Source organism: Sorex araneus, chromosome 3 (genome assembly GCF_027595985.1).
Source record: "Sorex araneus isolate mSorAra2 chromosome 3, mSorAra2.pri, whole genome shotgun sequence".
Taxonomy (NCBI): Eukaryota; Metazoa; Chordata; class Mammalia; order Eulipotyphla; family Soricidae; genus Sorex; species Sorex araneus.
The window spans coordinates 205,325,161-205,339,968 of NC_073304.1; the positions used below are offsets into that span (position 1 = coordinate 205,325,161).

Consider the following 14,808-nt stretch of genomic DNA (forward strand, 5'->3'; position numbering starts at 1 on the left):
CAAGGGGTTGTATGGGATATCCAGGATAGAACTTGGCTTGGCTCCATGCATGGCAAGTTTCCTTAACCCTTGGACAATTTCTCCAGCCCCTAACAATTTGTTTTTATTTGTGAAAGTATTGTAAATCATTTCCTACTTTGTAGAAATTGTAGGGGAAAAAAACATAGTTCATATAGTTTGTCCTATCATAGTGTCTGCCTTTTATCTTTCTGTTGTACATCACAAGCATTTTTTAGGTATTATACATTTAAAAACTTTGTGAATTTATAATCTGATTAACTGTGATTATTTAGTTAGCATTTGTACATTGGGACTGTGCCCCTTTTTTTTGGGGGGGGGTCACACCCGGCAATGCACAGGGGTTACTCCTGGCTTTGTGCTCAGGAATTACTCCTGGCGGTGCTCGGGGGACTGCTGGGAATCGAACCCAGGTTGGCCGCATGCAAGGCAAATGCCCTATCCGCTGTGCTATTACTCCAACCCCTGTGCCCACATTTTTGCCATTACAAAGACTCGTGAAAATAATTGTGCATAATTCTACACTTTATATTCTTTACTTATAATAGGACCATTGTTAAGCTTAGGTAAAAGGAAAAACTTACTTTAGGAGATGTTCTGGGGTGCCCTGAACCTTGCCTAACCGAGTCCTAATATGGAATACAGTTAAGAAGATGTTAGGAGCTTGAAATGAATGTAGTTGTCAAGTTAATTATTTTAAGCATGCTTTTTACTGTTGATACAATGGCCTTTATGTCTTTTATTATTTTCAGAGCATTGCTGAGGTTTTCCGATGTTTCATTTGTATGGAGAAATTGCGGGATGCACGTCTGTGTCCGCATTGCTCCAAGCTTTGTTGTTTCAGCTGTATCAGGGTAAGTGGTAATTCTTTTTACTCACATTTAGTATATCTAGAATATATTGTAGAAAACAACAATTTAGTTTGTACATGTTGGGGTTTGTAGCTTTTAAAAAATGTATTTTAAATGAATTCTTCTGTTTTTGTTTTTGGACCACACCCGCAGTGGCTGCTCCTGCTGGTAAGGAGGGTAACTCCTATGGTTGAGATTGAATGTGTACCTGGGGTTCCTGAACTCGGGGACCCCAAAGCTCTGGCATGTAAAGCTGTACACTAATCCTTTGAGGTTTCTTTCCCACCTAGTGCAAGTGTTTTGATAGCAAGACCATTGGTGGTGAATAAACATCAAATGCTAACTGCCATGAATATCTATTAACCAGTGTCCAGTGAAAGTTTAGTGTGTTTGCCGTCTTAAAACACTGTACATTTAACAACTACTTGTACATAAAAAAAACATAGAATGTGACTAGTACCTAAAGAGAGTAGAAATGAGGGCCAGGAGGACTCGTCCATGGTAGGAGGTTTGCCACAAGTAGTGGATTGGGGAGGAGTGGAGGGCAGTTAGGACAGAGAACGGATCACTATGATAATGATAGTTGAAAATGATCACTCTACAAGAACTGAGTGCTGAAAGGAGGTAAAGTGATATACATGTTATAACCTTTCAGTCAGTGCCTTTATTGCAAACCACAAGAGAGAAAGAAGGGTGTCATAGAGGCAGGCTGGGAGATGGTGGGAGGGCCACCTGGGGGGACATTGGTGGTGGGAAATGTACACTGGTGAGGGTGTCAAACATCCTATGATTGAAACCTAATCATGAATAATTTTGTAACTAGGTTTCTCATGGTGATTAAGTAAGAAAAGGGGGATAAAAATACAATTGCTTCTAAAGTGAAGGGCTTTTGTGTATTTATTGAAGAATGAATAGTGTCATAAAGATGCCCTAACACAATGCTGTGATGCAGGATGAGAGTTTAGACTTGATGATGGGGCAAGGGATGTGGCACAGTGGTAGGACATATGTTAAGACTCTACAAGTCATTAAAAAATTAAAAAAAAAAAACCAAACTGTACCAGAATTGAACCTTCATTGACTGTGTGAAAGGCAAGCTCCCTCACCCACTGAACTGTATCTTCCCCCCGCCGGGTCATACTCAGCTATATGCACAGGGGTTACTCCTGGCTTTGCACTCAGGAATTACTCCTGGTGGTGCTCGGGGGACTATATGGGATGCTGGAAATCAACCCAGGTTGGTGCTTGCAGGGCGAACACCCTACCTGCTGTGCTATCACTCCAGCCCCTGAACTGTATCTTACGCCCCGATTGTGGTTAATTGTTGATTCTGGATCTAGACTGCAGTTTTGGGGAGGATAAGAGGGAGTCCCCAGAGCAGTGTTCAGGATGAGGTGAGAGGGCCTTTGAGATTCTTGGCATCGGCCAGCAGTGGAGGATGTGCTTTGGGTCGTGTAGTGATAATTACCTGAGCCACCCCAGGCATGCGTGGGGGAGGGGCAAACCTCCTGGGCTATGTCACCAGGCTTGGGGACCTCCAGGGCTGCACCCAGTGATGCTTGAGGGACCATGTGGTGCCATTTCAGTTGCACCCAAGGCCTGGGCTCTGTGCTATCTCTCCTGCTCTGGAAGCCAGTCCTCCCCCCGTTTGATTTGGAGCCACACCTGGCAGTACTCAGGGGCAAGTCTGGCTCAGTGCTAGGGAGTGATTGCTGGCAGTGCTTGGGATTGATGCTGCTAATAACAGCCCTTGGTTAAGACACTTGCCGTTGACCCAGTTTGATCCCTGGCACTATGTTTTGTCCCTCAAACACTGATTAGAATGACCCCTAAGCATGGAGAGAGAGGAATAGCCCCCATTACTGCTGGGTGTGGCCACAGCCACTCTTTCCCCCTCTATCCTCCCCGCCCCAAAAGAAAAAAGCCAGGATAACTGAACTTTTAAGATGTGGAAAGGGGGACTGGAGTGATAGCACAGCGAGTAGGGCGTTTGCCTTGTATGGGGCCGACCTGGGTTTGATTCCCAGCATCCCTTATGGTCCCCTGAGCACCACTAGGAGTAATTCCCAAGTGCAGAGCCAGGAGTAACCCCTCTGCACCGCCGAGTGTGACACAAAAAGAAAAATAAAGTGGAAAGGACTTTTTTGTTGGTTTTTTTGTTTTTGCAGTGGGGGTTGGGGAGAACCGATTCTCAATGGTGCTCAGGGTTTATTTCTGACAGGGTTTTGGGGACCATATTAGGTGCCAGGCATTGGTGCCACGATTGGTCTGGAGTCAGCCATGTGCAAGGCAAGTTCTGTACCCTCTGTACTATCTCTGTGGCCCTATGAAAAGGTTTTAATACTTGAGGTATAATTCATAACACATATATACCTCAAATTTGTTTGCCTTTTTTTTTCTTTTTGGGTCACACCTGGTGATGCACAGGGTTTACTCCTGGCTCTGCACTCAGGAGTTACTCCTGGCGGTGCTCAGGGGACCATATGGGATGCTGGGAATTGAACCCGGGTCAGCCGAGTGCAAGGCAAACGCCCTACCCGCTGTGCTATTGCTCCAGCCCCTCGTTTGCTTTTATAAAAAGGAATTTAATAGTTTCTTAGACTTAATTTAGGTTTTTTTGTGGGATGACTCAAGTGCTCAGGAGGCTTGAGGCCTAGGAACACTAGGCTAGAGGGCTGGCAGTTCAGTCCTGCGGATGCAGTGCTCCAGGTATCCCTTGAAGGATGCTCCAGGTATCCCTTGAAGGATGCTCAGGCCCTTCAAGGGATACCTGGGTCAGTTGTGGCGGTGCGGAGACCTCCAGAGCTGTGACCTGGAATGCTCAGTGGACCATGTAGTGCTAGACTTAACATGCCTCAACACCTGTACTCTTTGGTCTCATTAATGATTTTAAATATATATATGTGTATATATATACATATATATATATATATAGGTTATTTCATCACAACTGGCTTAGGGATTACTCCTGCCTCTACTCAGGTGTCACTCCTGATCAAGCTCAGGACCTTATGAGGTGCTGGGATTGAACCTAACTTTGCTGTCTGCAAGGCAAGCGCCTTGCTATAATATCCACTTTCCCACCCCTTTACCCTATTTACAATTTTATGATAGATCAGTTAGAAGTAAATTACTAATGTCATTTATTTATTTTGGATTTTGGGCCACACCCAGTGATGTTCAGGCCTTACTCCTGGCTCTCCACTTAGGAATTACTCCTGATGGTGCTTGGAGGACCTTATAAGATGCTGGGGATCAAACCTGATTGGGTGGTATGCAAGGCATACAGCCTACCCGATAAACTACTCCTCTGGTCCCTACTGTCATTTATTTTTGAGAATGAAGTGGGAGAACATTGTTAGTATTTTTATTTTTTGAAAGATTTCATACCTTTTTCCTGTGAGGTTCATATAGTTACAGGATCATTTAGAGCTTTTTAACTATTTTGGGCCAAGTTCTGTCCCTTTGAAAGTTTGTCCCTGATAATAAGTGAAAGAAAGTAGATTGCTTCTATTTCCATAAGTCTCTTTATAATTAATACAGACACTAGAGAGTTAAACTCATTAAGTTTGACACTAACTTGTAATTCAACATGTACAAATTAATGTTATTTGTGCAATCACAATATATGTTTTTGCCTCTTAGCGCTGGTTGACGGAGCAAAGAGCTCAATGTCCTCATTGCCGGTAAGTGTTTTGCTGTGATACTTAATGTGTTTAGAAAAATAGTAAGGTGGGGTCGGATGGTGACCTAGTTCCTAAAGTTCTTCCTGCGATCTTCTGTATTCTCTTCCTTATCAATTCAGTTTTAAAAAAATAAGCAATCTGTCATGATAAAGAAATGTGGATAGGATCACTTTTGGCATTGTTCATATGTGGTGCCAGGGACCAAACTTGGATTGGTCATGTGCAAGACAGTCACCCTAAGTACTATATCGTCTCTCCAACCCCTGGTCTGTTATGTTTTTAATAATAATCTGGTGTGAATATGATTGCTCTATTTTGAATAATCAGTTCTTTTATTTTAAAATTTATTTACTTTTTTTATTTTGGGGCCACACCCAGTGGATGCTCAGGGGTTACTCCTGGCTCTGCACTGAGGAATTTCCCCTGGCAGAGCTCGGGATCATATGGGATGCTGGGGATTGTACCTGGTTTGGCTGCTTGTAAGGCAAGTGCCCTACCTGCTGTACTATCTCTCCAACCTATTAATTTTTTTCTTAACTGATAATTTCTTATTTTCCCCCATCGATATTTAAAGTACAGCCTGGGGGCTGGAGTGATAGCACAGCAGGTAGGGCATTTGCCTTGCACGCGGCTGACCTGGGTTCGATTCCCAGCATCCCATATCGTCCCCTGAACACTGCCAGAAGTAGTTCCTCAGTGCAGAGCCAAGAGTAACCCCTGTGCATCGCCATGTGTGACCCAAAAAGAGAAAAAAATAATAAAATAAGCCTGATTAGTCTATGCTGTGGAAGGATTCCCCTCATCTAATTAATACGTCCATTAACTGACCCAATATCCATTAGCTGACCAACATTTGGAGTGAATTTATTTTAGAAAATAATTTCAAATTTCTGAATTAGAGTATGTGTGTGTGTGTTTTTCTCTCCAGAGCTCCACTCCAGCTACGAGAACTAGTAAACTGTCGTTGGGCAGAAGAAGTAACACAGCAACTTGACACTCTTCAACTTTGCAGTCTTACCAAACATGAAGAAAATGAAAAGGACAAGTATGTCCTTAGTTTCTTTGTTTTTTAAATTTTTAAAATTTTGCCATGTATTTTCTTGTCCCTATTGAAGGTTTTCTTTTAGTCTTGTTGATGAACATGTAAGCGTTTTCCCTTTTCTGTGTTCTGGGTATAGCTATTTGGTAAGATACTTCTTTAGTTTGTTTTGGGCCACACCTGGCTGGACTGGAGGATTGCTCCCTGTGGTGCTAGGAATTGAACCTGGGCTTCCCAAATTCAAAGCCTGCTTTACTGTTCAGCCACAGCCAGTGGTGCTCAGGGCTTATCCCTGGCTCTCTGGGATCACTCCTGCTGGGCTGGGGAGGACTATTGGGGTATGAGAGATTGAACCTGGCTTGAGTACTTAATGAGTACTTAACATATTCACTCTCTTGGTGAAATATCATTTTAGTCATACATGTAATCAAAGAAATGGTGGTGGATTTTTGATATAACTTTAATGACTGTGGTAATATATATATATATATATATATATATATATATATATATGTGTGTGTGTCTTATTTTTACCCTGGCAGTGCTCAGGGGATTATATGGGATGCTGGGGATCAAACCCAGACCGGCTGCTGGCCAAGTGAGTGCCTTACGCATTGTACTATCTCTCTGGCCCAATGCTCTTATTTTAATGATAACAAATTTTCATGAGTTAAACCTGAGTGGGCCCTGTGCAAGGCAGCAAGTACTTTACCCGCTGTACTATCTCCCTAGCTTTGGAAAGACACTTAAAAACCTTGATTACTTTCTTTTCTTAGAACCTCTTAAAAGTAGTAGAACTGGGCCAGATATATATATATATATATATATAGTACATCAGGTAGGATACTTAGGCAGCCTTACACACGGCCAACCTGGGTTTGATCCCTGGCACTGCATACAGTTCTTTGAGAAGTTCACATTGCTCTATGTGGCCTAGAAAACAAACAAAAATGTGAAGCTGCAACAATGCGCTAAGCTACTGATTTTCTTTTACTTTTTGTGCAACACCCAGTGTTGCACAGCGGTTAATCCTGGCTCATGCACTCAGGAATTACTCCTGGCAATGCTTGGGGGACCATATGGGTTGCTAGGAATTGAACCCAGGTCGACCGCATACAAGGCATACGCCCTACTGGCTGTGCTATTGATCCAGTCCCTAAGCTACTAGTTTTCTTCTTAATACCTTTTGGCCCCTCCATTGAGATTGCTAAAAGTTCAAATAGTCCAATTATTTAGAATTGTTTTAGTGAATTTCCTGTATTATTTAAATTTAGTGATTCGTGAACAGTGAGTTTCCTGACAATAGTTAAAATGCCATTTCTTCAAACTTTTTTGTTTTGTAGAGAGGTTACTTATAACTGAGTACTAGCAACTGTATTTAGGCTTTAACCCCTGAGCATCACCAGGTATGACCCAAGAAGAAAAAAATAATTCTTACTAGCTCATTAATAAGTGAGGATTTTTTTTTCTTTTGATTTTTGGACCACACCTAGCAATATTTCAGGGTGCTCTTGGCCCTGTTTTGGGGGACCATATGGTGTGAGGTATTAAACATGCACCCTCTGCATACTAAACTTACATGGAGCCTGCTGACCTGTCTGTCCAGCCCAAAGTAGAAGCTTTATTTATTTATTTTTTAATTGAATCACCATATGGAAAGTTACAGAGCTTTCAGTCTTAAGTCTCAGTTATACAATGCTCAACACCCATCCCTTCACCAGTGCACATATTCCACCACCAGGAGCCCCAGTATACCTCCCCCCTACCCCAGCCTCCACCTGTGTAGCTGATAGATTTCACTTTACTTTGATTACCTTCAATATTTCAACAAAAAAATCACTAGCATTGTTTGGAGTTTCCCCCCTAAAGTCAGACCTGTTGAAAAGGAACCATATGATAATGTTTTCCATTGCTGACAATTAAGAGATATGAGGTTTTGGATTTCTGTAAAGTAACTACGTCCAGGGAAATTTCTGCCAGAAATTGCATCACTGCAAGCTTTTACCCTTTTGTGGTGCTCATAAAATGGAAAAGCTGAAAGAGAAAAACCCTTCCCTCCTGGTACATCATGGCTCCGTTCACAGTCTAGAGACATTTCTGCAAGCTGCTGATGCCCAAAAAGCTTAGCTGTCCTCTGGGATCATGCTCATTCAGAAGTGGAAAGGCCACACACGTGTGGCCTCTGCGCTTAAATCTCGTTGGAAGGTACTACCCCCATCCCGGGATCTCCTGAGTGTCCCGTTGCTGCAGGCTCATACCTCCTTTTTGTGCTCATAAAATGGTTGTCGCCATGCTGTGCCCGCAAAGGTAGAGCTGAGAGAGAAAAACCCTTCCCTCCTGGTGCAACATGGGGCAGTGGCTCAGTTCACAGTCTAGAGACATTTCTGCAAGCTGCTGGTGCCCAAAGTAGTTTAGCTGGCCTCTGAGATCATGCTCGTGCAGCAGAGGAAAAGCCCAAGGTAGAAGCTTTAAAAAAATCTTTTTTAATGCAACGTTATGTCTTTGTAGGGGAGAGAGCCTGGAGCTGATTGAAGAATGGGGGTAAAGGCACTATTTGCAAGTGTGATACTGAATTTGGTTCCAAATGAGACTGACTGTACTGAGTGCAGTCTCAGCAGATAGTCTATTTGAGCATAATAGTTCCTCTCTCTGGACTCTCCGCTGCTATTGTTTGATTTTTTGTCATACTACAACCAGTTTTGGGAACACCACAAGTAAAGGGTTTGACTCCAGTGAGCAACAGAACTTAAAAAAGAGATCTACTGCTAATATTCTCACTGTTCTGATTTTGTAATAATCAGGGCAGGCTAAACATTTGCTAAATTAAGACTAGGCATGTGTCCCCAGACCTAGTTCTTTACCTACCTAAGTCTGATCTTAAAGGTGTTGGTGATAAACTTTAAAAAGTTTTTATTATGGCCGGAGCAATAGTACAGTGGACAGGGCATTTTCCTTGTATGTGGCTGACCCGGGTTCGACCCCTGATATCTATGGTCCTTTGAGCCCTCCAGGAGTGATCCTTGAGCACTGAGCCAGGAGTAAACTCTGAGGACTATTAGGTGTGGCCCCAAAACCAAAAAAGAAAACAGATCTACTAGCAAATGTTTATTAGTGTGACCTCATGATTATTAGCCCATCATAATGAGAATGTGCATGAGCACTACCACTAAACATGTGATCACCACATTAACAGAGGGAAGAGTAGAGGAGGGAAAAATAAACTGAAGGCCCAGAGTGATAGTACAGCGGGTACTATACACGGCCATTTGGGTGTGACCCAGAGAGCAAAAAAAGAAAAAATTAAGACAATAAATATTGGTTCGAGGGGCTGGCGTGATAGCACAGCAGGTAGGGTGTTTGCCTTGCAGGCGGCCGACCCACGTTCGATTCCCAGCATCCCATATGGTCCCCTGAGCACCGCCAGGAGTAATTCCTGAGTGCATGAGCCAGGAGTAACCCCAGTGCAACGCCGAGTGTGACCCAAAAAAGCAAAAAGCAAAAAAAAAAAAAAAAACAAATATTGGTCTGAGAAGTTAACAAAAGGGTTGTTCTCAGGCTGTGATGTAGAAGGCTTGGATTTGATCCCAGACTCCACATATAATCTGATTTGCCTAAAATGTTGTAGGACAGAAATTTATAATATGGTGTGGTGTAGGAATGATTTTATGTTTGCAGTTATATAGAAAGAGTCTGCATCTTCTATGTAATTACAAACTACAAATGAATGAAAACAGTACTTAAAAATTTCTGTCATATCTAATTCTTTAATTCACAAATACCATAGAATACGTTGTGGAGATTTTGGCATGTGAAGTTCATCCCATAAACATTTTAATTTATGATTTTCTTTTTTTTTACCCGAGATGTAATCATTTAAAATTGACTGGCCTGTTTGCTCCAAGTTAAGAATTTGTTGAGATAAATGATTTTTAATCAGTAACTTTTCTTTCCCCCTCATAATTTTTAGATGTGAAAATCACCATGAAAAACTTAGTGTATTTTGCTGGACTTGTAAGAAGTGTATCTGTCATCAGTGTGCACTATGGGGAGGAATGGTGAGCAAAACAAATTTAACATTCTTAGCAACTGGAATGCACCACAATAGTTGATGGATTTGCAGAAAAAATAATACTTTTATTGTTTATATGGTGTAAATTTTGTGCATTAGCTTCAGAGCAGAAGAGACTGCTTATTCTAATATCCCAGTAGAACTTTTCTCTCTTATGGGAGATTTTGGTATGTGAAGTTCATCCCATAAATAAATATTTTAATTTATGATTTTAGTTTTTGCTGTTCCAGTTATTGAGCCCATAGCCTCACACGTACAAGGCAGGTGCTTTACCACTGAGGCACATGCTTGACCCTTAACTTTATTTTGATTGAAAACCTGTAAAACATTAATTTGCAAATATTTTGTTGTAGATTAAGGTCTTGTCATTTGATAAAGGTCAGTTGATCTAATGTGTTCTGCTAATTTTGGTTTCTTCAAAGTGAAGCAATAACTTTAGACACTTGTGAAATAAGGTGAAGATGGATATCTAGCTTTTAGAATTTGTAAGACTTGTTTCTGTTTTTGGCATGTTGAATATGCCATGGGTAGCTTGCCAGGCTCTGCTGTGTGGACAGGAATACTCTCGGTAGGTTGCGGGGCTCTCCAAGAGGAGCGGAGGAATCGAACCCGGGTCCGCCAGAGTGCAAGGCAAACACCCTACCTGCTGTGCTATTGTTCCAGCAACAAGTCTCACAATGGAGACGTTACTGGTGCCCGCTCGAGCAAATAGACAAGCAAAGGAGTGACAGTGACAGAACTTATAAAAGTATTTTTTTTCCTTTTTCTAGTCTGTTTCTAAGTATGATTTTGCAGTTCTGGGGCTGAAATCAGGGCCTCCTACATGCAGGGTAAATGCCCTGTTACTGAGCTACATCCCTGGCCCCCTTTTCAATTTCTATTTTGAAAGTAGATGTTTGCTTTTTTATTTTTAGGCAACACCTGGTGGTGCTTGGAGGCTGCTTCTAAGTGTTGCTCGCTCGGGAGGAGGACAGTATAGTGCTGGGTGTTGAAACCAAGCCTCCAGCATGAAGAGCATTCACTCAGCCTATTAAGCTTGGTTTCTGGTCTTCGGAAGTAGATTTTTGAGGGGCTGGAGGGGTAATACAGCAGGTAGAGTGCCTGTCTTGCACATGGTGAACCTGGGTTTAATCCTCGGTATCTCTCGAGCCCTGTCAGTAGTAATTCCTGAGAGCCAAGCCAAGAGTAACCTTTGATCACTTCTGGGTGTGGCCCAAACCTCACCTCCCTGCAAAAAAAAAAAAAAGAAACTTTCTTCCTTATAAAAATTAATTTTTTTTCTTTTTTTTGTGAGAAGAGGGTCTACACTTGGTGGGGCAGTGAGGGGTCATGCGGTATAGGAATGAAATTCAGGCTTTCTGCATGCAGTTCCTGTGATCCATCTCTCACCTCCAAGTCAAATCTTTTGTCTCAGAGATTATGGCTGGAGGCTTTGATTCAACAAGACAATTGTAAGGCTTTTCTACTCCTTTTCCCCACCATATTAAAAAATTGAATTTAGGGTCTCACACATAGGAAGCATATGCTTTGCTATGGCTGAGCCAGGTCACTGGTTTCTAAGAACTTAACCTAATCTAGAATGTTTTATTTCCAAGCAATGCCCAGGGGCCACTGTTGGTGTTACTTGGTTAGTCAATTAGGACAGATAAATTCTTGGACCAGAAGTGCACATTACCTGGGCTCGTGGTGCTTGGGCTCTTCATGTCATCATTTGATACTAGAGTTTGAACATGGGTTCTGGTGTATGTCTGACTCATCAGAAAGTTGGAGGTTCTTTTTGTTGATGGGAAGGATTTTGGCCACACCCAGCTTTTGCTCAGGGTTTATTCTTGGTTCTGCACCCAGTGGTCATTTCAGGTAAGCTTGGGTGACTATAAGAGATGCCAGACATTGAACCTGGTCGACTGTGTGCATGACAAATACCCTACATGCTGTGCTGTCTGGCCCTGGCTCTGAAAGTTGTTTTTTTTTTCTTTTTGGGTCACATCAGCAATGCTCAGTGGTTACTTCTGGCTCTGCACTCAGGAATTACTCCTGGTGGTACTCGGGGGATGCTGGGAATCAAACCCGGGTCGGCCCCATGCAAGACAAACGCCCTACCTGCTGTGCTATCACTCCAACCCGAAAGTTTTTTTATGATAGAAATTTAAGTTTAACACTTGGGTTATAAATTACAGTACTAAAATAGAGGAAATTAGCTTTAGGTTCTTAGCTCCAATTTTTTATTTTTAGTTTTAGTTTTTTTGAATTTGCAAGGCTCTCTTTTTGGGCCCTTCTCTGTTTCTCGTTTGGTTGAAGGCATATGTGACTGCTCAGGGCTTTCTCCTGAGCTCAGGTATCCCATTGGGACCATACATAGTGCCAAGGACCAAACCCGGGTTGACCATGAGCAAGTCTTACCTGCTGTGCTGTCCTCTTGCCCCCATAGTTACTCTTTGTGGCATGGAAAAATGATCTCTGTGCTTTTGCCAATATTGTGCCCTGGGATATTCCCTCAGTTACCTTTCTAATCTTCAGTTGTGCATGTTGTATTGTTTTGCTGATAGATAGAAATCTAACACTTGTCTTTATTTACCTGCATTCATCTGCAAGTTTATAGAATCTTGAAATCTTCAGATATACAGGTTCATTTTTCTCTTGTAAATTAGATTGTGTCAATGAGGACTGTGTGTGTTTGTGATATGTAGTTGATTTTTGATTTAGTGGGGAACTTGGCATGATATCATCTATTCCACCATTTTACTGCAATTTCAGACTTTGTGTTGTTGTGGCACATATTAGTAATAAGTTCACAGTTCTGATAAGAATGGGTATCTTTGGAACCTAATTCTGTAAGGCTAAAATAAGCTCCAAATGATGAGTTGGCATGAAGAGGTGGAGAGTCGGGGGTAGAGGTTGCACTGGGGGTAAGTGACAAAGATTTGATACTGAATAAGAAGTTTTTCTGCTTAGATTGTGTATAGAGAAATTGGGCAGCATGGAAGAAAGCTAATACTGACTGAGAAGAGTGGCAAGTAAGATGTAGTCAGGTATTTTGGCCATTGCTTAAGATTTTGATTCTTTCTAATTAATGTTTTCAGTTTTCAATTCATTTTTAAAAAGTCCCCCCAAAAGAGCCTTGCAAATTCAGTTACAGTAACACTGTAAAAATAATTATCAATTACATTTAATTGATAAATATAAACAACTGTCATTGTATTTGAAATCTTGTAAAAGTTCCTACATGGGCTAAGTGGTTTTAAACATGGTTTGAACTGCTTTAACAAAAAATAAGGGAAAATAAGGGAGATCCCCAAATAAAATTTTATTTGAAAGTATATGCCAGTTTATTAGTGTCAGTACAGTATTAGCAAGTGCAAATGTTCTAAAATTTCTCCTAATACTTTAAATAGCATGGCGGACATACCTTTAAACCTTTGGCAGAAATTTATGAGCAGCATGTTACTAAAGTGAATGAAGAGGTAGCTAAGCTTCGTCGGCGTCTTATGGAACTGATCAGCTTAGTTCAAGAAGTGGTAAGACTGCTACTTTTATTCATTTTTATTCACTCTATAGACTGTATTCTATGATATATAACATTTTAATTATAATGTTTTGAATAATATAAATCAATAAGGTGTTGAAATCAAGATGTGAAAATTTGATAAACTATATTTGTCAATAGCTGAAGAATTTGTATCTGAATCCTTGGGCTATAAAGAAATATTTGCATACAGAATTGCCTCTAATTCACTTGTATCACTTGTCATCCCATTGATCTTCGATTTGCTCGAGTGGGCGCTAGTAACGTTTCCATTTATCCCTGTCGTGTGCTAGTGCAGCCCAATGATACTTGCTTGCTCCAGGCACAGGAAGAGCCTCAAATCGTTCATTCAGGGATTTGATGAAGAAATCTGACCATCTAGTTGGTGGGCGGCCACGAGGTCTTCTGACGTCCCGGGCCTCTAATTCTAATTGCCTCTAATTAGAATTAAATAGATTTAGTAAAGTGCCCCCCCCACCCTGCCTTTTTTTTTTTTTGCCACATACCCATGGTGCTCAGGGTTTACTCCTGGCTCTCTGTGCTCAGGGATTACTCCTGCCTTCCTGTGGGGATAGGGAGGACCATATGGACTGCCAGGGATTGAACCTGGGTCCATGTGCAAGGCCCCTACCAGTTGTACTCTCTCTCTGACCCTATAAAACCTGTTTATTACATAGTGTATAACATTGGCTTTTCATGAGTTTTCTAGAAGTCATTAATTCATGCTTGGGATGCCTACCTTTTGGTTAAGATTCTACTAAAAATGAATGAACTGTCTATTTTGAGAGATCACATCCAGTGATTCTGAGGGCTTACTCCTGGCTCTGCGCTTAGGAATCTCTCCTGGTGGTGCTTGGGGACCACATGAAGTGCTGGGAATTAAACCTGGGTCAGCTGCATGTAAGGCAAACGTCTTACCCACTTACTCTCAATCCAGCCTCCACTGTTTCTCTTTTGGTGGAGAGGGCAGGTTGAAATATTCCTGGCTAACTTTTCTACTTAGAGCAATATTATCTCATAATTTCTGTATGGTACCACTTACTTTTATAAAAATAGTGTAGAATTGTTTTTATTTTTGGATGTCTGTCTATATGAAGTTTATATGCTCTGTAGTCTCAAAAAGGTCACTTTGTTGGGGAGGTTCAGGGAGCTGGAGCGATAGTATAGCAGGTTGAGCGCTTACCTTACACACAGCTGACCCAGGTTTGATTCCTGGCATCCCTGGTATCCATATGGTCACCCGAGTACTTCCAGAAGTAATTCATAAGTGTATAGTCAGAAGTAACCCCTGAACGGCCAGATGTGGGCCCCCCCCAAAAAAAAAACAGGTCACTTTTTTTCTGCTTAGTTTTGAATATGAAGAAAACTTTGTAAATTATTTTAAAAGTTAAATATTTTCTTTTGTTGGGACTGGAGAGATAGTACCATGGGTTAGGCATTTACCTTGCAAGTGACCCATTGAGCTTTGTCTCCAGTCTTGTTCCCCAAGCCCCACAAGGAATGATCCTTGAACACAGAGCCAGGAAGAAGTCCTGAGCACAGCTGGGTGTAGCTCAAAATTAATAACAAACAGTAAGGTCATGTGCACCTTTGCTTTAAGGTTTTGGAGGTGTGAAATGACT

At 41.6% G+C, this 14,808-nt stretch overlaps 1 protein-coding gene and 1 non-coding gene across 6 annotated transcripts in view; both read left to right on the forward strand.

Annotated features, from left to right (window-relative positions):
* The window catches only part of TRIM37 (tripartite motif containing 37), a 91,012-nt gene that overhangs the window by 1,687 nt on the left and 74,517 nt on the right, over positions 1-14,808 (forward strand). For all 5 annotated transcript variants that reach the window (XM_055133864.1, XM_055133862.1, XM_055133860.1 and 2 more), the window contains exons 2-6: positions 771-872; positions 4,515-4,555; positions 5,484-5,600; positions 9,562-9,649; positions 13,056-13,178. In XM_055133864.1, the coding sequence (XP_054989839.1) occupies positions 771-872; positions 4,515-4,555; positions 5,484-5,600; positions 9,562-9,649; positions 13,056-13,178 (471 nt within the window). The remainder of the gene's footprint in view (positions 1-770; positions 873-4,514; positions 4,556-5,483; positions 5,601-9,561; positions 9,650-13,055; positions 13,179-14,808) is intronic.
* LOC129403929 (small nucleolar RNA SNORA72) lies at positions 8,357-8,492 on the forward strand. Its single transcript, XR_008629565.1, has one exon. It is a non-coding gene; the product is annotated as a small nucleolar RNA SNORA72 (small nucleolar RNA).